We start from the raw sequence: 24,899 nt of genomic DNA on the forward strand, positions 1-24,899 counted from the left end.
CATACAAGTAAAGAGACTCATTCTTTGATAAGAAAACGAAAAAAACGTGAACACGGAAAAATAACACAACTCTCTAAGTTTTCTAACCCCTTATAAAATTGAAACATATTTGTATGTAAATATTTAGAATATTCTAGGCCTTTAACCAGTAAACGTTGCTCACATTCTCTAGGTGTACTATATCGGGTCACTTTTAATCAACGTGTGCCTTTACTCCTTGTTTCATTTCACTTGTCCCATTTCAATCAAATGGTACCAGGAACCCCCGAAAATTAGTGATGAGTCGTTATTATACTGTATATTTTACCCTAATCTTAGTATTAATTTATTGGTTATTTTGTGAGAACTTTGATATTTTGAATTATATTTCCAACGTAGGACATTGACTTCCTCTTGAGCAAAGAGTGATAAAATGGATGAATTTTGGACTGATTCCAATTATAGGATGTTTGTGAGTCTCCCAACTTGTTCGTGTCAAAGTTTCAGATGGTGTCTTCTGGTGATGGGCCTTCTGGAGATATGTTTAGGACATCTCAAGCTTTAAAAAGTCATGTTGGGCATGTTTTGGAGCTGTTTTCAACCTAGAACGTGATTGATCAGTTTGCTGGACAATTTCTCCATGTTTGACTAGGAGATTATTTCCTAGTTTCTAACTTATTATGTTTCCTAGTTTTTAGAAGACCTTTTCTAGGAAGGATTTTATTTTGTAGTACAAATAAGGCTAATTATCCATTAGGGTTCTCAACGCATTACTTTGAAGAATTCGGCTTAGAGAGCTTTCGACAATTCAAGTTTATTTTTAAGGTGTTTTCTATCCATATTCTTAATAGTATTTTGTGTTATGATTGTGTGTAACTAATCTCTTTTGGGGAGGCCACGAGCCTTAGTAAGAATATGTAGTTTCTTTTCAATTTACTTATGATATTATGCATGCTTGATTTGAATTATTAATTATCGTGTTTGAAACTATCTAATTGTCTTAATGCTTGATCACCATTAAGATCTTTAGAAAACTAATTTGAGGCTATTTTGTTTGAAAGGTTCCCTAAAATTGGTGATGGCTTCTTGTGGTTAATAATTGTAATTTCACTTGGGAAGAACCTCATGTCTTAAGAGTTGCATGGCTTTTTAAAGGGCTTATTGTGGTTAATAATTGTAATTTCACTTGGGAATAACCCCATATCTTAAGAGTTGCATGGTTTTTCAAAAGGTTTTTATAAAGCTTAATGAATCTTTCATGTTCGCAACTTCAGAAAAATCTAATATGTATAAAAAGAAGATGAATTTAGCCTCACAATAAGTTAACAATAATATAATTCAAATTCGTTTTTAAGGTGCGTTTGGTACGTGGGATGGGACGGAACAGAGTGGGACGGACGCGTTCCGTCCCACGTTTGGTGTGCTAAAATTATGTGGAACGCGCGTCCCACGGAACGAAAATGGGTTAGATTTTGGTTCCCCCTTCCCCCCCTGGAACGGGTTTTTCCATCCTGTGGGACACAAAATTATATTTTTTTGGACAACAATACCCCTCTTATTTTTCATTAATTACATTGTCTACCTCCCTTTCTCTCCCGTAACCTCCCTCTCTTCTACCCTTGTCTCTCCCGTAGCCCTCCTCTTCCTCCACCACAAACCCAGTAACCCAACTGCTAACCTAATCCCAGCAAACCCATCCGACGACGACGACGACGTCACCATAGCAAACCCTCTTCTTCTCCGGCGCCGTCTGGCGTCACGAACATGACCCGCATCTCATCATCTCCATCCGTGTAAGCGAGGTGGATCTGATCCGGAACACGACCCAATTCGAAGCTAAGCTCGTCATCTGAGGTGGCGAGCAAGTGGGCGGTGCTGGGGAGGAGGTTGTGGTCCTGGTCGAGGTGGTTGGGGTCGACCTCGGACTCGTTCCAGCGGAAAATCTAGAAGGAGTAGTTGAATCGGAGATTGACCAGAGGGAGGGAAATGGAGCCCGACCTAGATTTACATGTGGGGGCGGAGGAGAGGAACTTGTATCCTATAAAGTTGTCGTGGTGGGAGGAAGGGGGCAAGTAGATGCCGAGCCAGTCGAGTCGAGAGGGCGAGTCGATGCCGGACCATTGGATTAGGACAGAGTCGCCCGATTTGGAGAAGGAGATTGGAGAGAGAGAGTGAAACAGTTTGGTGGGTCGGAGGGAAGAAGGTGTACAAACAAGGCTAAGTTAGTCATTTAACACGAAATCCGAACCGTTCCGTCCTATGCATACCAAACATAACACGAACCTCCATTTCGTTCCGTTCCGTCCCGTCCTGTCTCATCCCGTCCCTTCCCATTCCGTCCCGTCTGCGTACCAAACAGTGACCTCATACCCCACTCCCCAACCCTGGGGCGCGAAAGGAAAAAAAAAAAAAAAGCTCACTCTAGAAAATTGCTCCCTTGTCGAAGAGCATAACGTTTGCCAGTTGCCATAGCGGCAGAGCCCGTCTCCTTTCGTTAGTCACTACCGACAATTAATAATTAATTTCTTAATCAACATTTGAGGGAAGCAGCATTGTTATTACCGAACCAATTAAACAAGTCGTCTTCTTCTTCTCCTCCCAACACAAGAGTCTAACAACACTCGTTTCCACTCTCTTTGTTGGTGAGGTGTGGCGTGCAAAATCCAGACCTCTAAGCAATAAGCATGGCTGCGGTTTCGAATTCGCTGGCTTTGACAGGTAAACTCCGCGCTTTCCTTGTTGCCTTCTTTGCTCATTTTTTCCCATCTTTTTATCGATTTATGATTACTAAATCTTAGTTGTAGAATTAACGATTAATATGCTTTCTGACAACCGTTCTTGAATTCGATTGAATGATTAATGTTCTTGAGTTCGATTGAATTATTAATGTTGGGTTAGTGTATATGCTTTGGGACATTTCACGTTCATAAACTACGGATTCCCCGATGTGTTCTGTCATGTTTCAAGGTTTTTGCTCGAACCCAAAAACAACAACAGGACGAAATCTGAAATCATAAGTTTCCCAGTTTTGGCGCTGCATTGGTTTGGTAGCCCCGGAGAAGGACAAGTTTGTCTATAGCTCTCCTGAGCTCCTATATTTTTTGTCAAGCCTTTCCTGAGCTCCTATTAAATTAATCAGCATTGCACAGGACTTTATGGCTACTTCTTTTGCATCTAACCCGAAACTAATCGGAAATTCGCCGGGAGACCCATGATCTTATACCTTATTATGCTAGGCTTAGACTTGTCGACGCGAGATTCTGTAATCTGCGGGTAAACTGATGTAGCTAACTGGTTTGCAAATGGTAGTCTAGTTTATTCAAAATATCCCCACCTGGTCTAAGGGTTTTAAATAATATTGGTTTCCATTATCTAAGTCATTAGTATTAGAACTCGTTTAACATTCTTGTGACATTTTTCCTGTCGGAAATAAGTTGATTTGTGCACCGTGTGTCTGTTTTTGAGCTGGATTTGGAATGATGTTTCGTTTTCTGTTCCTGTGAAATTCTTCACCAGGATCTTCTCTGAAACCATCACAACAGTATCTTGGGAGTGTGGCCCCGACAAACTTTTCACTCAATTCAAAGCATTTTGGGAAAGTTCAACTTTCCAACTCCAAGAGGACCATCTCAGTTCAGGCTGCATATAGGTATTCTGTTTGGTTTTGCTTTGTGATCACTAGTATTTTTCAGGGCACGTGCTAGTAGTTTAATGCAAATTGTGTGGTTGCTGCTGATTTAATTTCCTTAAGCATGACCTGCTCAATAGAGTTCTATAGTGTTGGATTTGTGTTTTCCCCGACAATATGTATATGATGATTAACTCAAACTATTAAATCAGCAATAAATATAAATGAGATTAAATTTGGTTTCCAGTTAGATGTAAAGGAAGTGGGAGAATATTTATAATGCTACCACTTTGGTGGGTTGTTGATTCTTCAAGATTGCACTTTCCTGTTTATGTTTGGGTTCTTGCCCATAGAATGTACCGGCCATTTTATATAAAACTTGTATATACAAATCTCACATGTAACACGCTTATGAGTCATGACTGCATCAATGTAACAGTTAGTTCTTAATACATTTTCTACTTATCATGTTTTCTGGGATTCAATTTTTGTTTCCAGAGTGAATATGTATACCGAATGCAGCTTAACTATAGGAACTTAGGAACATAGTAAACTCAACTAAATCTCATTTACCTAATTATTAGAACTCAGTCATCTTTCACAAATTGGTTAAACGATTGGAAAATACACTTTCATGTGTTTTATCTTCTCCTATGACAAAAGAATAAGAATTGAGAGAGAATTAGCCCCAGTTTGGGGTTGAGGTGATTTTAAAAAAAGCTCCTATGAAAAAAAGCTGGGAGTGTTTTTGGTGTTTGGTAAACTTAAAAAAAATGGCTTATTTTGGAAGCTGCTGTGAGAATAAGCTGAAATCAAAGGAAAAAGCTAAAGCTGCAATTTGTAGCTTTGGAAAACTGGCTTTTTTTCAAAGCACACAGAACTACAGTGCTCCTTTAATTAAAAGACCCACTATCAGACTGCTTTTTTTTTCCAAAAGCACTTTTACAAAAAAGTTTACCAAACACTCTGCTGATTTATTTCACAGCCGCTTATTCTCACAGCACAGCCGCTTATTCTCACAGCAGCTTTTTTTCAAAGCACAGCAATACCAAACCATCCCTTAGTCTCTCCAATTTGAAGTTTTTTTCATAAAGGAGATGGTCCATTATTTTTATGTCACACTATGTCCTCCTCTAGTGAAACATGGACTTATAACCCTGTTTAATTTCTTTTCCTCGTTATCCAGTGTGGTATTCAGCAGTGAATAGTGATATTTTCATATCTCTTCTGTCAGTTGGTGATGTTTTCACGATCGCAAAATTGTTCAAATCTCATTTGGTCTTTCGAAATTTAGTATTTTTAGCCTTTATATAATATTCAATTATATCACATTTTCTTTCAGTAATATTCTAATGTCAATCTCTAATTGTGTAATTACAGTGATGGTGGCAGGTCAAACAGTTCAAGCATCTTTGTCAGTGGCTTTGTATTGGGAGGACTTATAGTTGGCACACTGGGTGCTGTGTATGCACCTCAGGTTACTTTTCTTCTGTGATTAAAAAATTGTTTATTTTTTTTAAATTTTGAAAATTCAATCATTATTTTGCTCCATTCTACTTTGTGTCTATGTTATTCATCAGTCAATTATTTTACTTTTCTTATTGTTTACATTTTGTGAGTAATGACTCATGAGTTATCCACTTTAACGAAATGTAAGTGTATACTCTACCCCACAATTTTCTTGCGGATGGTGCTCTGTGATGCCTATATGTTGCAGTTTGTGGGCTCTTGCATTAAGCTAATGAAACCATAATTTCCCACTGAGCTTTTCCCTTTTTAATCAACAGATCAGTAAAGCACTGGCTGGAGCTGACCGAAAGGATCTGATGAGAAAATTGCCCAAGTTTATATATGATGAAGACAAAGCTCTAGAGGTGAGAAGTTTCGACTATGGGACAGAGGTTCAGGGCCGAAGGGGTAGAGGAAGACCTAGGAAAACTTTGGAAGAGACTCTAAGAAAAGACTTAGAGTACTTGGATCTAACGAAGGACATGACACAGGATCGAGCACAATGGCGTTCTAAGATTCATATAGCCGATCCCACTCAGTGACTTGGATTTTCCAAGTCTCCAACCAAGAAGTTTTCCTCACTCGGGAAATTAAGGGAACACTACCCCAACCTACATGCTCCACTCAGAAAGCTTCAACATACAAGCTTCAACAAAAGAAAATTCAAAGAACTTAGCGAAGAAGGCTTTGGTGTATTTAACACAATACGTTGAAATGAAGGAAAGCTTATTTATTGATATCCCCGATAAGCTACAAATATGTACATATACATGAGTCAAAATAAACACACAAGAGGGAGCCTTCACAAAGGTTGCTTAGGAGAAGTCTCAGCAGTCGGTAGAGCCCCAGAAAGAGAAGGCACCGGAGGGGGATCATTTGGAGCCTCAGTACTGGACAGAACCCTAGAAGGAGGAGGCATCAGAGGTTGATCATTTGGAGCTTCATTACGCGGTACAGCCCCAGAAGACGAAGGCAATAAATGCCTTTGGAACAAACCCACAAATCTCTGATGATCAAGTAAAACCTGACCATCAGTTTCCTTCATCTGGTCAAGCTTCCTCTTCATGTTTGTAGCATAGTCATGTGCGAGCCGGTGCAACTGTTTATTCTCATGCTTGAGCCCTCTAATCTCCTGTTTGAGACTCATCACTTCAGCCGCCAATGATTCAACTTGGCGGGTTCGAGCAAATAGGCGTTGGGCCATATTAGACACAGAACCTGCACACTGAACACTGAGAGCCAGCGAATCCTTAACAGCTAACTCATCAGACCGTTTGGAAAGTAGTCTGTTATCTTTGGGAGTGAGAAGGTTCCTGGCCACCACCGCAGCGGTCATATCATTCTTCATCACGGAATCCCCAACGGTAAGAGGACCAGTTGGGGAGACGAAGGATGGGCGCCATATGTTGTCTGGAGAAGGCGGGGCTGCCTCTTCAACAAGGTTCAAGTCAAAACGACGGTCGGAGGGGCCAGACATTTTCAAAGGTGTTGAAGAGAGAAGAGGTCGGACAAATCAAGATCTTAGAAGTGCAAGAATGAAGCTTCTACTGGTGGAGATTCAAGTGTGCTTTGGAACTTAATGCCAGCCCCTATAAAAATCTGCACTCGACGGAGCTTCAGAAATCAAAGAGGCGCCTGCTCAGAAATCGAAGAGGCGTTTGCTTTCTCAAAAGTTGGGCTGCTTAGAGATCACGAGGGTTGATCTCAGAAATCGAAGAGCCGTTTGCTTTCTCAAAAGTTGGGCTGCTCAAAGACCACGAAGGCCGATCTCAGAAATCGAAGAGGCGCTCGCTTTCTCAAAAGCTGGGCTCCCTAGAGACCACGAGGGCCGATCTCAGAAATCGAAGAGGCACCTACTTTTCCAGCCTTGTCAGCACCTGTCACACGCACACTCAGCTTTGCGGAAATTATGGGCATTCTGTCAAAGACTTCTGGGGAAGTAGAAAACACATGAATCTTACTGTTCAATCACCCACTTCCCACACGCAACAATAGCTCATGGGTACCACAGATAACTTTGCCAAAGTTCTCTGCCAAAGTTGAGCACGTGAAGCTTGCAGCTCCCACTACATCGCTCTGACCAAGAAGGGTAAAAGAATAGCAAAGAAACAGCACTAACAAAGTTTAGACCCATAAATTTTGAAGGTCTAGCTACCATATTATTACCCACAAGGGTAAAGGAACAGTACCACTGCTGGATAATTGGAAAGTCCATGTATGTCAACCTCTGTGCTTCGTGGCAAGGTAGACTAGCAAACATGCCCAACCTTTACTCACATTCGAGAAAACACTCCCAATAAGATTGCTTGCTCCAAAATCGAAGAGGCACCGTCCTCCGAATCTAAAGAGCCAGACTCCCAACATGACTACTTTCTTAAAAATCGAAGAGAGGGTAAAGGAACAGTACCATTGCTGGATAATTGGAAAGTCTCTGTGTGTCAACCTCTGTGCTTCGTGGCAAGGTAGACTAGCAAACATGCCCAACCTTTACTCACATTCGAGAAAACACTCCCAACAAGATTGCTTGCTCCAAAATCGAAGAGGCACCGCCCTCCGAATCTCGAGAGCCACTCTCCCAACATGATTACTTTCTCAAAAATCGAAGAGACACTGCTCCCCGAATCTCGAGAGCCAGACCCCCAGCATGATTGCTTTCTCAAAAATCGGTGAGGCACCGTTCTCCGAATCAATCGAAGAGACGTTCGCTTTCTCAAAAGCTGGGCTGCTCAGAGACCACGAGGGCCGATCTCAGAAATCGAAGAGGCACCTACTTTTCTAGCCTTGTCAGCACCTGTCACACGCACACTCAGCTTTGCAGAAATTATGGGCATTCTGTCGAAGACTTCTGGTGAAGTAGAAAGCACATGAATCTTACTGTTCAATCACCCACTTCCCACACGCAACAATAACTCATGGGTACCACAGATCACTTTGCCAAAGTTCTCTGCCAAAGTTGAGCACGTGAAGCTTGCAGCTCCCACTACATCGCTCTGACCAAAAAAGGTAAAAGAATAGCAAAGAAACAGCACTAACAAAGTTTAGACACATAAATTTTGAAGGTCTAGCTACCATATTATTACCCACAAGGGTAAAGGAACAGTACCACTGCTGGATAATTGGAAAGTCCCTGTGTGTCAACCTCTGTGCTTCGTGGCAAGGTAGACTAGCAAACATGCCCAACCTTTACTCACATTCGAGAAAACAGTCCCAACAAGATTGCTTGCTCCAAAATCGAAGAGGCACCGTCCTCCGAATCTCGAGAGCCAGACTCCCAACATGACTACTTTCTCAAAATCGAAGAGAGGGTAAAGGAACAGTACCATTGCTGGATAATTGGAAAGTCCCTGTGTGTCAACCTTTGTGCTTCGTGGCAAGGTAGACTAGCAAACATGTCCAACCTTTACTCACATTCGAGACAACACTCCCAACAAGATTGCTTGCTCCAAAATCGAAGAGGCACCGCCCTCCGAATCTCGAGAGCCAGACTCCCAACATGATTACTTCCTCAAAAATCGAAGAGACACTGCTCTCCGAATCTCGAGAGTCAGACCCCCAGCATGATTGCTTTCTCAAAAATCGAAGAGGCATTGTTCTCCGAATCTCGAGAGCCAGATACCACAGACCACTTTTTCAAAGTGCTCTGACAGAGTTAAAACATGTGAAACTGGCAGCTCCCACTACCGTGCTATGACCAAGCAGGGTAAAGGAATAGCATTACTACTTGTTGTTAGGGAGACTCCTATATATGTCGACCTCCATCCCCAACGGACAGGCAGACCTGCAAAAATGCTCAACCCTTCATCATATCTGAGAGGGCACTCCCAACAAAGCCTTTCGAAATATTCAGCTTTCTTTCCCCCCGATAATACCTCTGCAAACAAGCTATACTAGAGCAAGAATATCTCATATCATCAGGGTTAAAAGCAAGAGTATCCCATATCATGCTTTTTCCCTGTTTTTTCTTTTGGCCTTGTTTTTACCTGCAAGACAAGGAGAAAGAGAGCAATCAGTCAGCACTTGGAATCAAGCTTCCAGCCAGGAACTGACTACCTGGAACCCCTTACCTGATTACTTACCTGGCATTGCTCTCGAGTACTCATCTTCAACATCTTATGTTTCCAGGGAAGATTCCGCATCTGCTTGAGGAACAGATAGGGCAAGTGCGAAGGATACAAGGAAGCATGTGGAGACAAGCGTAACAGCACACGTGCCGATACATCCATTACTCTGTCAAAAGCAAAAGTATCCCATATCAGCAGGGTGGAACGTACTCTAGATTTGATGGACTTGTTTTGACCCTCAAATTCTTCAGTCGGCCTTATACTCTGGAGGAAACCAGAAAACCCTCCAGCTCAGTTCAAGAATAAGCCTGTGGAAAGTTACTTCTTCAAAAGCAAAAGTATCTCATATCATCTCTTCTCATTTTTCTTCTCTTTATCCTTCATGCTGCTGCAAGATGGGGAGAAGGTGAACAATCAGTCGGAGCTCTGATTGCTTACCTTGTCTGTCACCTCTTTCAGCAGACCCCCTAGCTCGGCGACTTGGGGGACTCCTACTACATGGTTTGTATCGCGCTTGACCAAGCCTGAAACTACAAGTAAGCTTCAAGTGAAATTGATACATTACCTTGTGCATCTCCACCAGTTAAAGATACCACCCCTGGATGGAGGAAGAGTACTTCCAGAGAAGATGCCACATCTACCTATGAGACAGATAAGGCAAGTCAAGACGACACCACACTCCGATACTTAGAAGTTTCGTGATTACGAGATCATTCTCCCACAATATTTCCTAATGTCATTTGTACTAAATCATTCACTCGTACTCACTAAAGGAGAGCTTGAACCTATGTACTTGTGTAAACCCTTCACAATTAATGAGAACTCTTCTATTCCGTGGACGTAGCCAATCTGGGTGAACCACGTACATCTTGTGTTTGCTTTCCTATCTCTATCCATTTATATACTTATCCACACTAATGACCGGAGCAATCTAGCGAAGATCACAAAAAGCGACCGTTTTCGTTACCTAGGATCTATCTTGCAAGAGAACGGAGAATTAGATGGAGATCTCAACCATAGAATACGAGCTGGATGGAAAGAGTGCATCCGGCGTGTTGTGTGACCGTCGTAGGCCACTGAAGCTCAAGGGAAAATTTTATAGGACGACAATAAGGCCAGCGATGGTGTATGGCAGAGAATGTTGGGTGGTGAAGCATCAACACGTACACAAAATGGGTGTAGCGGAGATGAGGATGCTTCATGGGATGTGTGGGCACACGAGAAAGGATAAGATTGGGAATGAGGATATCCGAGGTAAAGTAGGAGTAGCCGAAATTGTAGGAAAGATGAGAGAAAATCGGCTCTGGTGATTTGGACATGTGCAAAGAAGGCCGACTGACGCTCCGGTTCGAAGATGTGACTACGGGACAGAGGTTCAGGGCCGAAGGGGTAGAGGAAGACCTAGGAAAACTTTGGAAGAGACTCTAAGAAAAGACTTAGAGTACTTGGATCTAACGGAGGACATGACACAAAACCGAGCGCAATGGCGTTCTAGGATTCATATAGCCGACCCCACTTAGTGGGAAAAGGCTTTGTTGTTGTTGTTGTTGTTGTTGGTTTTCCATATGTTTTAAGCATTTGTTGGAAATGCTGAAAGCTAGTTTGTTGTTATTGTGGTTTTGTTCGATCAATTATCTTCACTAACCATTTCTTGCCAAAATGTTTGGTTAATGTTGGCTATAGGTAGACAGACCATTGTGATTCTAATCCCATAACGGTCATTTTTTATTTATTTATTTGTAAATTCACAATATGCATGTATTTTTGCACCACAGAAAACACGAAAAGTACTGGCTGAGAAGATAGCGCAGCTAAACTCTGCAATTGATGATGTTTCTGGTCAGCTCCGACCAGAGGATGACCCAGATGAAGTACCTGTGAACTCGGAAGAAGTTGAAGCTATCGCATGAGTCCTACCTGTGAACTCGGAAGAAGTTGAAGCCGTTGTATGAGTTCTCTGAATTTCGTGTATTTCAGTGTTTCGATATTTTTCTCAATAATCAGTGTAGTGTTTCTTTTCTGTGGGAGCCTATAGTTCTGGTAATGTAATCGTACCCCCTGTGATCCTAAGATTGCTAATATTTGGACAACGCCAAATATAGGATTCTTCTCCTTTTCAATTGTATTTTGGTTAGCTTGTAATTTGTACTGTAAAAATAATATTTGGGATAAGGCTTTGTTGTTGATGTAGTAATTCATACCGTAAAATAATACCATATGCTTTTTACAAAAACAAAAAACAAAATAGTGATGCTGAACTCAATTCAGTGGTTCATGCTCTTCTGAAATCAGTTATCCATGATTTGTGGTTGAGATTTTCAACCCTTAGTGTTGTGGCTATTACGTGCCTTTTTTTATATAAGCGAGATTGTAAATTAAATTCATATAAACTACGGAGAGGGAAATTCGAACTCAGGTGCAAAGGAGAGCACACTGCTCTAACCTCTGACCAACTTGGTTGCATGCATTTTTCTTTCTTTTCTATTTTTGGAAATATGTTTTCTCCTCTTTTTGTCTGTTTTTCGGTCGGATTATATTCATCTCGTGACGAAAGAAATTCGATGGAAGGGCATTTTAGGAAGGGAAGGGTGGAAATAATCTGCGGTTCATATTTTGAAAGTGTTAGCCATAGACATGATCTTATCTCCTATATCTTCATGTACCATGCTATAACCACAAGTTCCCTTAATCCAATTGCAACCATACTTTAAAACAAGGTAAAGTCCACAATGCCAATGACAAGGAGTTCAACTGTATATATACGTTGGCAAAGTCAGTCCCTTGGCTCTAGTTGCTTGCAGCCATGGCCTCACACGCAGCTCTCGCCTCTTCGCGAGTCCCGGCTAACACCAGGCTTCCCTCCAAGCCCTCCCACTCATTTCCCACCCAATGCTTCTCCAAGGTCTCTCTCTTTCTCTTGAACGGAGTTCATCGCATCGTGTTATTTATTGGCTTTGCTAGTTTGGTATAATTTGCTTACTTTTTTTTTGGCTGTGCAGAGGCTTGAAGTCGGTGAGTTTTCGGGACTAAGATCGAGTTCATGTGTGACCTATGCAAGCAATGGCAGAGAGCAATCCTTCTTCGATACTGTCGCAGCCCAGCTTACTCCCAAGGTTTTATCTTCCCATATTCATTCATTTCATAAGGCAATATATACAATCTGTTTTGCATTTCTTTAGAACATCTCGTATAGATATGATTCCTTCGGATTCTGAGCATGCTTCTAAGCTTCAGTTGATTGACTAGACCAGTACCACAAGCACGATAAAGCATGTCGGAGAACCTTAACTCATACGAGCACTTAACAAACTGAAATTAAGGTGTGGTGACACAGTACAAACTATAAGTGCTACCTATGCCATGCTTACTAATCGGCTACAGCACGTTGGTTCATTACAAGAGGGTTACGTTTCCAGAAAATGCATTTGTGGACTCTCGGCAATGACCAGTATATTCCAAGAATGCTAACGTTTGATCAACGCTATGTTATTGAGTGGTTTTTCTGCTATATACTTTATTAACTGTTGTTTGTTCATAGCAGACTGCGGGACCAACTCCTGTCAGGGGAGAAACAGTGGCCAAATTGAAGGTGGCAATCAACGGATTTGGACGTATTGGCAGAAACTTCCTCCGATGCTGGCATGGCCGCAAGGACTCACCCCTGGAAGTCATTGTTGTTAATGACAGTGGTGGTGTCAAGAATGTAAGGGAACTTATGACTATTATTTTCATTTTAATATCCTTCTGGAGAGTGGAGAGCCAAAGTACTGGAATTATATTAGCTTTAATTTAATATGATTTTGGATAATGCATTGCTGAAATTTAATTCAATCCGAATGCAGGCTTCACACTTGCTGAAATACGACTCAATGCTGGGTACTTTCAAAGCAGACGTGAAAATCGTTGACAATGAGACCATCAGCGTTGATGGTAAGCCCGTCAAGGTTGTCTCTAGCAGAGATCCCCTGAAGCTTCCATGGGCTGAGATGGGCATTGACATTGTTATCGAGGTAACCGACTGCTCTACTTAATGCTTGAATATCAAGACTGAGGATGCCTTGGATAATATTGTAAATAGCAACTTATATAACAGAATTTGAAAACACACAGGGAACAGGAGTCTTTGTCGATGGCCCTGGTGCCGGCAAACATATCCAAGCCGGTGCCAAGAAAGTCATCATTACAGCTCCAGCAAAAGGTGCTGACATTCCTACCTATGTTGTCGGGGTGAATGAAAAAGACTACGGCCACGATGTTGCCAACATTGTAAGGTCAGTGTTCTCAGATAGATTAGCAACATAGAGAGGGGGAAAAGCAAAAAGAAAACAGCTATGACTGAGCTCGGAGTAAATTCACTTCATATTGTAAAGGTATAAAGTTCTATTTCTGTGTATCTGCAGCAATGCTTCTTGCACCACAAACTGCCTGGCTCCTTTCGTAAAGATCCTGGATGAAGAATTTGGTAAGACGTCATTCGTATGTTCAGCGTGAATCGAACGGCACACCTTCTAGGACTAATAATTTGCTCCCCATGGAACTTGCAGGCATTGTCAAGGGAACCATGACAACTACTCATTCCTACACTGGAGACCAGGTAATGAATGGCACCTACATCCTCCTCTGCATACAGATTTCGTTCTTTCATTTACGATCAAGCATTGACAATTTGATATCGTTAAATCTTATGATCTTGGAGTTATGTGTCATTTAATGCTTATTCCAATTTCAGAGGCTCTTGGACGCTTCACACCGGGACTTAAGGAGAGCCAGAGCAGCAGCACTAAACATAGTCCCTACAAGCACTGGTGCAGCAAAGGCTGTGTCCCTTGTGCTGCCTCAACTCAAGGGCAAGCTAAACGGCATTGCCCTCCGTGTGCCGACACCTAATGTATCGGTGGTTGACCTTGTGATCAACGTTGCAAAGAAAGGTATTTCAGCAGAAGATGTCAATGCAGCCTTCAGAAAGGCAGCGGACGGACCACTTAAGGGCATATTGGCAGTGTGCGACGTTCCTCTTGTGTCTGTGGACTTCAGGTGCACTGATGTTTCCTCCACCATTGACTCCTCCCTGACCATGGTCATGGGTGATGATATGGTCAAGGTGGTGGCCTGGTACGACAACGAATGGGGATACAGGTGAGGTCACTAGTTACAAATCTTCAAAGAGTTTTCCATTAAACAAAGCTAATGTTGCATCGAATGCCAAATCTAGTTCGCTCTTCACTGCGATTGAGTCTTGATCTTTCATGTCGATTATTATTTTTCGCAGCCAAAGGGTTGTGGATTTGGCACATTTGGTTGCAAGCAAGTGGCCAGGCGCCGCAGTAGCGGGAAGCGGAGACCCATTGGAGGATTTCTGCCAGACAAACCCGGCAGACGAGGAGTGCAAAGTCTATGAAGCATAGACTAATGTTTTCGGCAGGGTTTAGCAGCATTTGTTATCAGCAAATGCTTAATTTGTAATGACAACTGAGGAGGGGGAACAAAATCATCAAGTAAATTACAAATTAAGACAATTCTCTGAACGATTATCTTTTAAAATAATGATCATCATCGTCATCAGAGTTTTCTGTGCAAAACTTTGATTAGATTTTGCACACCAGAGAATGAGTGACTTTGTCCAATCCAACCACTGTTGTTCAAGTTAATAAAAAGATTTCTCACGTCTCAATGTCTTCTAAACTAAATCTTCTTGAGCAACCTGAACTGATGGGATTAATTGAGCACAAGCAGTCCACAATGCATAGGCTAGCTATTTTGCTTCTTTTTTTTTTTAATAGATTATTGACTCGAATTTGAGACATTCTACTTATAAATGGAGAAGAATACCGTTGCTAGCTACAGTTCTTTAATTAGACTTTATAGACTTTGATTGCTCTCATGACATGTTTACTTACGAGGAATGTTTGCTGCTCAGAGCTAATATTCTATGTTTACTTATCAGGAATGGGAGGAACTCCATAACTTTGGGCTTATTCAAAAATTTCGTGTTTATGATCAGAACCGTTCATATTGTAAATTACACTGTAGATATCATCTCTACAAAAAATCAATGGACAAATTTGGTTAAAGAATTATAAACCGTTTATCTATTTACTAAAATTGATTAACTAAATGATCTTAGTTTTAAGGGAACTTTCATGAAAATGGCTTGGGCAAAGTTTATTTTAATAAAAAAAAACCATGCTATAACGTTATTTAATTAAAAAGACTTAAAATTTAATGAAAACCCCTTAAATTTTAATAAAAAAGGACAAAGGGACTTAAATTTTAATGAAAAAGACATAATTTTAATATTAAAAAAAATCTAACATGCGCACAAACTGTTTATAAAACTTTGTACACTATTTATGAAACTTACTATACTGTTTATGAAAACTTACGACACTATTTATAAAACTTACTACACTGTTTATAAAAATACAGTTAGAGTTAGCAACCATCTAGAACCTGCCATACCAATCAGAATTTGCAATTTTCTCAAACAATTCACTTTGTATTGAAAAACTTGATTTGATTTGATATTGTTCCCTTCTATTTTTGGCAAACCTTCCCTTATGCAACCTTGTTCCATCAAGCTATGGCTTTCCTGAAAATGAGGCACAAAGGAAACTGGGTTTGATTTGAAGGTTAGGCAATTAGGGTATAGGTTTACTAGGCTTTGTCGTGGAACGAGGCGCGGAGACATAGAGGATGGTGCGTTTGTGGATGGAGCTAACGATGAAGTGTTGGGCGGATGGGTCGTAGGCAAAGCTTTCTGTAAAGGTTGGGGGATCGAAAATTGACAATGGCGAGGAGTAACAAGCGACGGGAGTGGAGGATGGAGGTGATCTCGCAGCAGAATTAGTGGTATTAGTGAAAGAGGGATAGACTATAGGTATTGTGGGAGAGGGGATTGGGATGGGGTTTACATATTGTGGGAGAGGGAATGGGGTTTACGGAGGAGGGTGAGTTGGAGTTACAGAGTTTTTGTTGGTGGGGGGGGGGGGGGGAGAGAGAGAGGAAGGGATGTGCGCTCAGCGCACTTGGATTTGTTTAAGTTTTTTTTTCATTTTTATTTTTTGTTCTTATTATTAAATAAAATTTAGTGTATGGTTTTTTTATTAAAATTTAAAGATTTGAAGTCATTTTTATTAGTTTTAATTAGGTTTTTTTTTTTTGGTAAAGATTATCTTTATCGAGTAATTTACAATATAAATAGTTCGAATTATAAGTAAAACGTTCTTTGAATAAGCTGATAAGTGTTTTGAGGAGAAACTCCTCCTCAATCTTAAGTAGTTAAGTTTTTCTCGCGAGTGTCAAATTAAACTCAGTTATTCCAAAACCCTGAAAAAAAAATTTTAAGAAAAAAACCTATGGAGGGTAGTTTATAACACGTGAACACCTCTGTCTTTGGAGAGTAACAGTGAATGGATATGGGCCGAGATCTTGGCCCATTCGTCAGCCCACATCAAAATCAAGTGAATTCGCCCTTAAAATGACACTCGATCTAGAGGGTGAGAGAGAGAGAGAGAGAGAGAGAGAGGGAGAGACTGAAAGTGGAAGAAGTGAAAGAAAATGAGAGGGTCAATGGTGGTGAGGTTGGCTTTGATCTTCACCATTTTGTCGATGGCTGCTTCCATCGACGACAAATGCACTGCGTGCAATGCGGTCGCGGTAAAATCGGAATCCTTTCCTTCCTTGTCTTCTTCTTCTTCTTTCCCCCTTTTTTTTGTTGGTCAAAATCTTCTTTCCCATTTCCTTGATCTGAAAAATGGGAAGAAAAAGTAGAAAAGAAAGTAATAAAGATTTCTTGGAATGGAATTTAATTCGGGTTTGAAATTGGGTTGCAGGAGGAGCTTGAGCTGGGACTTTCCAACGTAAGATTTTCGATTATTCCTATGTTTTTCGATTTCGCAATTCTGCACATTACATCATTAGTTACCGGATGCAGTTTCATAAGATTTGTTTTCCAGGAAAAACCCAGAAACCATTTGGATATGAGACACCGTTTGGACTCTACCGGTCAACGGAGAGGAAAGGTAATCGATTACAGGTACTACCTTCTCTGCATTGCCTCCTCACTCTCAATTTTACGCTCGCTCTTGTATAATTTTTCATGAATTTACAGCTCAAATGCCCCTCATCGAAAATGCCCCAAATTAGTATTAAAACCCTGAATTAAAGTTTCGAGTTTTACCTATGCTTCTTAACATGTGGTGTCAAACTTCGCGAATGGGGTGATCTATTGACTGATTGGTTTTGAATGCGTTTGGTGAGATTGTATATATGTACATAGTGCTTAGTCTTATAGCATTGGTTGGCGAGATCACGATGATGGCTATTTGTATACGATCACTTGTTGTACAAGTTGTTTTTACTTCACTTTCTTTTGCAAGTGGTTGGTGACTATTTCCGCAATTGTTTCCAACAGAGTCAGCGAGCTAAGAGCGGTTGAACTCCTCGATGGACTTTGCGATAAGATGCAGGAATACACTCTTCACAAGGTCAATGCACCTAAAAGGTTGCTTTCTTCTTATTTATTTTCGTATTTTGTTGGGAAACATCCAACTCTGGTTTTTGTTTGCAGAAAGAGTGGGTCAAAGTGGATAGCTGGGATAACCTCACGATAAGTAAGTATTTCTTCGTCTATATGATCAATTCTATAGCTGTTGTTTTTTCCTGATTCATTCTACATGTTATCTTTGTGACTGACATATCAATTCAGTAAGCAACAAGCGGATGTGCTGCCTTTTATTTTAGTCAAAGCGAACGAACTAATGGTCTAAGAGATTGATTAAATAGATCCTAGAATAGTAGAAAATGCAGAAAAGTTGATTATCTGTACCACACATAAAACAAAGGGAGTTCTTATAGATTCAAAGACAAACCATTTCATGAGATTATGATATTCTGAACAGTGAATGTGTGTTTTTCAGGTAAACAAGAAGCTAAAGCATATTCAAAGGATTTGTCGACCTATTGTGGAAGGTGAGATTCCAACTTTTTTCCCAATACCTATCGTTTACAGAAATTTTAATATTTTATCTTTCGAAACTCTAAACTGATTGTACTCATATGAACAATGAGCATTTTCATAAGCCAGTTAAGGCTCCCATGATTCAGAAGCCTAACCAGTGTATTTATTTTGGACAGATTACTTGAGGATACAGAAGACGAGGTGACTTAATACTCCTATATTTTTGGTGTCGATGAAACAAATAATTAATGGTTATCTGTATTGTACATTGAACATCAATGCTTTTTGTCTGCTAATTTGAAATTATGCTTGCAGTTGACTGAATTGATAAAGAAGGGGTCTGTTAGAGTAGGGGATGTAAGCAAGGTCCTATGTCAAGATCTGAGTAAACACTGCAGCAGGGCAAGGTACACTTTGTTTGCCATTCATCGTTCAGTAAAAAAATATGAGTAGCAAAATTAGATAACTTCTACTCCTCCCAGGCCCCCAATCATATCATACCATGATATCAACAATAGATGCTAACAGTTTTCTTTAACACTGGGCCCTTTAACTTAAGGGCCAGCTTGACAACCATTTTGTTTTTAATTTTTGGTTTCACTTTTCGTGCTTGAGACAATAGGAAAGTGTATGGGGGGAAAGGAAGAATGAAGAAGGGTGATGGGAGAAAGGGGAAGAAAATGAAGAAAGGAATGAAAACGAAATCTTGTGAAAACAACGTAAAATAGTTTTTGGTTTCTAGTTTTCATTTTGTGAGCCTTTCCGTGTACATGTCTTCTACAATTCTACCATCATCCTTCATCCACTTTTCTTCGTCCCTCCTTTCCCCTATGTAACCAAAAGCGAAATGGTTATCAAATTGGCCCTAAATTTCTTTTGTTTTCGATTTTGGGTAACGTGAGCTAAAAGGTTTTGACCACAGAAACTCATCTGCTTTCTGGAATTATTATTAATCCTGACTTTGTCTGGGGATTGTCCCCGGTTAGAAGGTTACGCTCGATAGCAGGCTTCCCCTTTTGTATAATATCCTGAAATTGTTTATGGTGTCTGTGTGCAGTGTCTCGAATGGATCAGATGGAGAACTTTGAGTTACCCGAGTTTACATACTTCACCAGCAAGCAGAGACGATGAGCCAGTTAACTTTTAATCAATGTTTCATCAGTTTAAGTTGGTTTTGTTTACGAAGTGTTATGCTTGAGTGACATTTTGTTTTTCTGTAATACCAGCAAATTTTGCTTCTGAACTTATGCCATTATGTACCAATTTGTTGTCAACTAATACAAGACACCAAGTCAATGCATCTCTTATACAACTGAATTTGAGTTGGATTTTTGTCTCGTCGGTCGCACTAGTTCTTCATATAACCAACATCTGCAGTGATTTTGACACGTTTTAGCTTTGTAAACTACTGCATGAACATCCCTGTCAACTTTCGTTTCTCATGAAGAAAAAGGTGGAACAAACGGAGAATAGCAAGCAACCTATTTGCCAGAAATCAAACAACGAAGATGAATACTTCCCATTCGTAGAACATAGCTTTGTTAGATGTACAGAATATACAGCATTACAAACAACCTGACTTTTAGCAACACAACAATCAGCAGCTTATGCCTTCGGGGTGAGAAAAACAGAGCCCCCTCACGTCCGTTTTAGGCCCTTTCGCTTCTGTACATAACTCACTCATTGCACCATGTCTTTGTTTCATGAGTTACAGTCCAGTACACCCTTCAGTAAATTGAGCCCTTCTAAAGATATGCTCCTTCGAACTCTGGTTTGCGGTATCTCTATTTTAGGGGGAGGGTCCGGTAGAAAACAAACCACAATAACAGTTAAATTATCACATGCGTTGCGCATGAGCGCCTCCCTGACCAGTTCTCTTGAGCATCTCTCAGGATCATTGTGGACCATCAATTCTTTCCTTGTCATTGTGACGGCGCATTGGCTGCTCATTACGTCCCACAAGCCATCACACCCCATTATCAAAAACTCATCATCTTCAGTCAGGCGTGTCTCCTGCAACTCAGGCTCTGCACTTAGAGGACAGGCAGAGCCTTTTGCACCCTTCATGTGCCAGTCTCCTAGAGCACGGGCCACAGATAATTGGCCATTGAGATAACCGTCATATATGACACCGCCAAGATTCTCAATTCTTAGTCTTTCAGATTTACAATTTGGTTTGTGGTCTTTTGACATCTCTACTGCTCTACCCCGCCTCCCCAACACAGCTCGACAATCCCCAGCATTAGCAACTATCAGGGTCCTGCGGGAAGTACAGAGTATGTAAGACTAAGGCATGAAACCTAATTAAGATTCACCACTTCTAAATGCAAAGTATTTAGAATCAATTCTATGCAAACTCAACGCTCATCATTCAATTTCGTTCTTCTTTCATAATTTACATAGAGAACTATCACAAGATTCACAACTGTAGTCAGATATAAGTACGCCTTATCTACAGAAATCAGTATAGGCACGAGATGTCCTGGAACCTGGGAGTTAAACTTGTGCCTAATTAAAACAACTGTAAGAAAAACTAGCAAAAAGTTCATCAGCACCAGTAGCATCCCAAATGCAAATATATACTTAAAAGTAGCAAAAGAGTGGCCTTACCTTCCCCAAATCAGGGAAGTCAGGGCAGTAGTGCCAGAGGAGATGTCAAGAGAAATCACATCTGCAAATGCACAATCAGCTTTCAGATAAGCACTCTTAATGGCCCTGTCCAAACACCTTGGAAAATGGGAATCATCAACAATGTATTTAAGGATGTTTTTTCTGATAAATGATGCTGCATCTGTGCCTCCGTGACCATCAAATACCTGTTTACATGTGTACAAATTAATATCACAAAAAAATTTGTATAAAACGCAATGTACGCCACTTTCCAAGATCACTATCCCAATTACAAGAGAGGGAAGGGCAGACACCATTGAATTTAATAGAAAGTATGTAAATAATTATTTACTAAATAATGGTCAGGTAAAAGTAAAAAAGACTATTAACAATTGAAAGTCCAGTATACTAATTTCTCAATCCATGGATTCAGCCAGTTTATCTCCAATTCACATATACTAATCTCTCACTACAGGGAAAATATTTATTACAACTATATTAACGACAACATTTTGTATAAGGAAGATAAAATAAATCATTGGAGGTCAGTGATACTACAGAGTACAAAATTGTTTAACTTGGGAAAAGACTGATGATGATCAAATACTTCTTGGGCAAAGCTATATGGTGGCCAGGGGAGCACGTGCCCCCTCACATTTATTGCAAAGTAAACTTATCCTAATATGCTGTCTTTCAAACCATTTTGATGATTTTTATTTGGTCTTTTTTCTAAAAAAATTATTCTTTGTATCTTTTGCAGACAGCAACCTTCCTTGGTCCAATATATTTACATTTCCTAGTTCGCACATTTTTTTCTCGTCCTACACATCTCTATTTATTTTTGGGCGTTGAACTGGAGAAATCATTTGAAAATCAAGGGACATAATAAAACAAAGGTGTGCAAAATGATAAAGGATGTACGAAAACCATTTCCCTTAGGGAAACTTGAGTTTTTTTCCCTTCTGAAATTGATTTATATTAGGGATACAAATTGAGGGTGCCCCCTATGTATAAAACTCCTGGCTTTGCCCCTGCTTTTGAGTATGGATTAACAAGTAACAACCCTGCTATATACTCTACAGGAACCACAATGATAAAGAAGCAGACAAATTACTAATGTTCCATCAACTATCCTGCCTTAAGAAGGGCATTAAAATGTCTTCTGACTAATGAACAGTTAAAGTGGTAAGGTAAGAAGGGGACGCTCACCCCATAGAAAGCTCCAGGTGAAGAGAAGTCATCAGTTTCACCAAAATGATCAATAAGATTATCTATGCATACGTGTTCATCCTCCATGTACTGTTTAGGTCCTCTTTCAGCACAACTTCCTGAACGGAACACAGGGAGAAACCTTGACTTTTGATTGGAGGGCGACTTAGTGGATACACTGTCATCATCCAACTGGAGAAAGGTGATAAAGTCAGTTCAAATGAAATCCTGAAATTTGATGCCAAAAGAAAACAGAAGGGAAAACTGAATACAATAAAAACAAATTCACTCTTTTAGATGCGAAAAGACAGTGGAAAAGAAAAACAGAACTTGGAATCTTACAATTTTTGGAAGGGAAATGTTATTGGCACTCCAAAAATCTCATTTTGCACTCCAAACTTTCTATACTTAGAAAGAAAAATACACTTGTGAGGAGTGTAAAATGAGATTTTAGGGTGCTAAAAACACTTCCCTTTTTTTGAATTGCATCAGTATTATAAAGATTCCAAACATGATTTTCCTTTTCAAGTTAATTGCACAAAAACAGAAACCAAAGCAAAACATTACATGAACGATCCAGAGCATATGCAAGGATGAAAAACGAGCCCACAGTAACCTTTACCTTATCCAAAACACTAATCTCATGAAGCGATTTTATCAAAGACAAGTTTTTACACACAGACCACAAACTGGAAAACAAAGTTTGGGTCCTTTTGCATGTGATGAAAAGATATAGTTATTGATCTTCGTTTCATGCTAAAAAAGAACAAATTTATACTCCTAGTTTGTTCAAAGCATCTGTGACACAAAGTTGACACTAGGGATAAATGCAAGTGATGATACGGGCATTATGCTGAGACATTTGTGAGCTTGTGGACATGGTTATTTCATTAAGCACACATTAACAAGTAATCATATCGAACCCAACCACCATGAAAGTGTTATTTTACCAGTCTATGTTGAATATTTATGATGACTTTGGCTTCCAAACTTCTACTCTCCGGTACAGAGTTTCTGTAAATTTGATATTTGACCTATCCATCAATTGAAGCTCAAATCTGAAGCCAATTTTGATTAACCTGTTATGTTTTTTCTCTCTTTTAAAGCCAATTTTGATTGACCTATCCATCTATCCGCCTAATTGTTAGATTCTAGATTTTCAATACATATTGTGGATAAAATGGATCACCAAAAGTCAAATTTTACGCGAATTTGACATTAGATTTGTTGAGTGATTAACCCATTCTTTTCTTATGTTTTTATTTTTTGGTAAAAAAGGGTTTCGGGGGAGGGGAGGCTACCCCATCCAAGGCCAGGGCATACCACAAACCTCATTGAGGACTTTCTGAGGGGGTCTTAGCCCCTTTTTTGGTTTTTACAGATCGCCCACCAGGATTGTCGACTGCGGATCTCGAACCTAGGCCTTGGATTGCTTTTGTTTTTGGTAAAATTGACCTTGGATTGCTTTCAATAGGCTACAATTTCTTGTTTCTTATATGAAAGCTTTTTACGGACTCTTTTTGCCCGTATATACTCTATCCATTTACAGTAATCATACACTAGAACAGGAGTTACTCTATGCATTTACTTCAACCATATGAATATTGATAACTTAGCAACCAAGAAAACAAAATGCTTACCAAATCATCTGCTGTCAGATGCCCGACGGAGCTCACGCTGTGCCGCAAGGCTGAGGAATACCGCGGAGGCCTTCGATTTGTCATTTGTTTCAAATCACTCAAACTATCAGAAACCTCACCTTCCAATGCTGCTGCATTATCCTTATTGCACCCAACTTCCAGCACGCTAGAAGGAGGCGAAAATTCCGTGCCGGCCGCCATGCTCACAGGCAGATCAAAAGTCATATCACATATGCTTCAATTCAACACAACCCCCCGTAAACGATTCCTTCCAGAACTTTGCAAATGGAAGCAAATACGCAGCACAAAATTGTTGACACAAATGTCCCAAATTAGAAGCAATAATTACCAAGCTAGCAAACCAAAAGCATCGACAATTTACCATGTACCATTTACTGAAAGGATTCCAGTTTCACCCAATAACCAGAGAGAATTCTCAAAGTAAACGCAATAATTGACAGAGAAATTGGACAAGGCAATTGCTTTGAAGAATGTGAAAGAAATTGGAAAGATATCTGAGCTTTTTTAGAATGATGGAGGAGAGAGAGAGTCGAGTTCGTTAACTTTGCTGGTATATTGTTGGACACCGGCGATTCTAGGTAATCCACTGGATCTCGTAGCTGGACGTACAAGTACGGGGGAGGATACCGACACGTACGTTTTGCATTCAATTCAAAGATCTGTTTGTTGACGTGGATGTTACCGACAAAATGACCCCAATCAAATTAATTCGGTTTGGAAAATTTTATTTGAACTCATCTAATTTCTTTCTACACTCAATTTACTCTTTACATCCATTACTTTTAATTAAATTATCGATATCTCTTTAAACTCAAATTTATTACCTAAATTACCCTCACAAACCCAATTCAATTTATAAATTTATCTTTGCACGCATTTAGAAATAAAAACTTAAAAACCAATGTTCTGCAACTCATTCAAGAATTATTTGATGAGATGAGTGAAAAGGTTGAGGTCACTTATGACTCATTAGTTTTGGGGTACATGTTTCATGGGTTTGTTGACAAAGTCGTAGTTGTTTTTCGAGATAGTAAGAAGCCAAAGTTAAGTATTTGGAATGCTGTGATTTTTGGTTTAGTTCAAAACAACCGGCACGAAGTGGCATTAAATTTAATTTGTGTAATGCAGGCATGCGGTTGCAGACCAAATACTGTGACATTGTCAAGTATTCTTCCCACAGTATCGTATTTATCAAATTTGAAAGTTAGAGAGGAAGTACAAGCTTATGTTGTTGGAAACAATTTAATTTGTCTGGGCACAAAGGGATTTTGATCAAGCAAAAA

The 24,899-nt window shown here is 40.0% G+C and overlaps 4 protein-coding genes across 4 annotated transcripts; 3 read left to right on the plus strand and 1 right to left on the minus strand.

The window, feature by feature from the left end:
• The first annotated feature begins 2,391 nt into the window (after positions 1 to 2,391).
• Positions 2,392 to 11,371, plus strand: LOC103409405 (uncharacterized). Its single transcript, XM_029104347.2, has 5 exons — positions 2,392 to 2,697; positions 3,496 to 3,628; positions 4,988 to 5,084; positions 5,395 to 5,481; positions 10,953 to 11,371. Exons 1-5 carry the CDS (start codon positions 2,664 to 2,666, stop codon positions 11,085 to 11,087), a joined length of 486 nt encoding a protein of 161 aa, XP_028960180.2. The 5' UTR covers positions 2,392 to 2,663; the 3' UTR covers positions 11,088 to 11,371.
• Positions 11,372 to 11,572: 201 nt separating this feature from the next.
• Positions 11,573 to 14,848, plus strand: LOC103409404 (glyceraldehyde-3-phosphate dehydrogenase B, chloroplastic). The gene is made up of 9 exons (XM_008348225.3): positions 11,573 to 12,079; positions 12,177 to 12,290; positions 12,719 to 12,880; positions 13,020 to 13,187; positions 13,288 to 13,448; positions 13,578 to 13,639; positions 13,722 to 13,771; positions 13,907 to 14,313; positions 14,447 to 14,848. Exons 1-9 carry the CDS (start codon positions 11,981 to 11,983, stop codon positions 14,580 to 14,582), a joined length of 1,359 nt encoding a protein of 452 aa, XP_008346447.1. The 5' UTR covers positions 11,573 to 11,980; the 3' UTR covers positions 14,583 to 14,848.
• Positions 14,849 to 16,659: 1,811 nt separating this feature from the next.
• On the plus strand, positions 16,660 to 19,453 carry LOC103436722 (uncharacterized). The gene is made up of 9 exons (XM_008375175.4): positions 16,660 to 16,833; positions 17,010 to 17,036; positions 17,133 to 17,212; positions 17,591 to 17,663; positions 17,747 to 17,789; positions 18,096 to 18,147; positions 18,313 to 18,337; positions 18,452 to 18,543; positions 19,194 to 19,453. The coding sequence occupies exons 1-9, from the start codon at positions 16,735 to 16,737 to the stop codon at positions 19,222 to 19,224; spliced, it is 522 nt and encodes a 173-aa protein (XP_008373397.1). The 5' UTR covers positions 16,660 to 16,734; the 3' UTR covers positions 19,225 to 19,453.
• A 167-nt stretch (positions 19,454 to 19,620) lies between these two features.
• On the minus strand, positions 19,621 to 24,244 carry LOC103436721 (probable protein phosphatase 2C 27). Its single transcript, XM_008375174.4, has 4 exons — positions 23,596 to 24,244; positions 21,956 to 22,147; positions 20,747 to 20,952; positions 19,621 to 20,396 (listed from the first exon to the last, which is right to left on the minus strand). Exons 1-4 carry the CDS (start codon positions 23,818 to 23,820, stop codon positions 19,838 to 19,840), a joined length of 1,182 nt encoding a protein of 393 aa, XP_008373396.3. The 5' UTR covers positions 23,821 to 24,244; the 3' UTR covers positions 19,621 to 19,837.
• Between the last annotated feature and the right edge of the window lie 655 nt (positions 24,245 to 24,899).

The sequence above is a fragment of the Malus domestica genome, chromosome 06 (genome assembly GCF_042453785.1).
Source record: "Malus domestica chromosome 06, GDT2T_hap1".
In the NCBI taxonomy this organism is placed as follows: Eukaryota; Viridiplantae; Streptophyta; class Magnoliopsida; order Rosales; family Rosaceae; genus Malus; species Malus domestica.

Bases quoted from the DNA above. Each gene is read 5' to 3' on its own strand.
- LOC103436721 (XM_008375174.4), bottom strand. From the start codon at position 23,820: ATGACTTTTGATCTGCCTGTGAGCATGGCGGCCGGCACGGAATTTTCG. The intron at 22,148-23,595 runs GTAAGCATTTTG...ACCTTTCTCCAG, and splicing joins ATCTGACAGCAGATGATTTG to TTGGATGATGACAGTGTATC. The intron at 20,953-21,955 runs GTGAGCGTCCCC...ACATGTAAACAG, and splicing joins CACCTGGAGCTTTCTATGGG to GTATTTGATGGTCACGGAGG.
- LOC103409404 (XM_008348225.3), top strand. From the start codon at position 11,981: ATGGCCTCACACGCAGCTCTCGCCTCTTCGCGAGTCCCGGCTAACACC. The intron at 13,772-13,906 runs GTAATGAATGGC...TTCCAATTTCAG, and splicing joins ATTCCTACACTGGAGACCAG to AGGCTCTTGGACGCTTCACA. The intron at 14,314-14,446 runs GTGAGGTCACTA...TATTTTTCGCAG, and splicing joins GACAACGAATGGGGATACAG to CCAAAGGGTTGTGGATTTGG.
- LOC103409405 (XM_029104347.2), top strand. From the start codon at position 2,664: ATGGCTGCGGTTTCGAATTCGCTGGCTTTGACAG. The intron at 5,085-5,394 runs GTTACTTTTCTT...TTTAATCAACAG, and splicing joins GTGCTGTGTATGCACCTCAG to ATCAGTAAAGCACTGGCTGG. The intron at 5,482-10,952 runs GTGAGAAGTTTC...TTTGCACCACAG, and splicing joins ATGAAGACAAAGCTCTAGAG to AAAACACGAAAAGTACTGGC.
- LOC103436722 (XM_008375175.4), top strand. From the start codon at position 16,735: ATGAGAGGGTCAATGGTGGTGAGGTTGGCTTTGATCTTCACCATTTTG. The intron at 18,338-18,451 runs GTGACTTAATAC...TTATGCTTGCAG, and splicing joins TTGAGGATACAGAAGACGAG to TTGACTGAATTGATAAAGAA. The intron at 18,544-19,193 runs GTACACTTTGTT...GTCTGTGTGCAG, and splicing joins AAACACTGCAGCAGGGCAAG to TGTCTCGAATGGATCAGATG.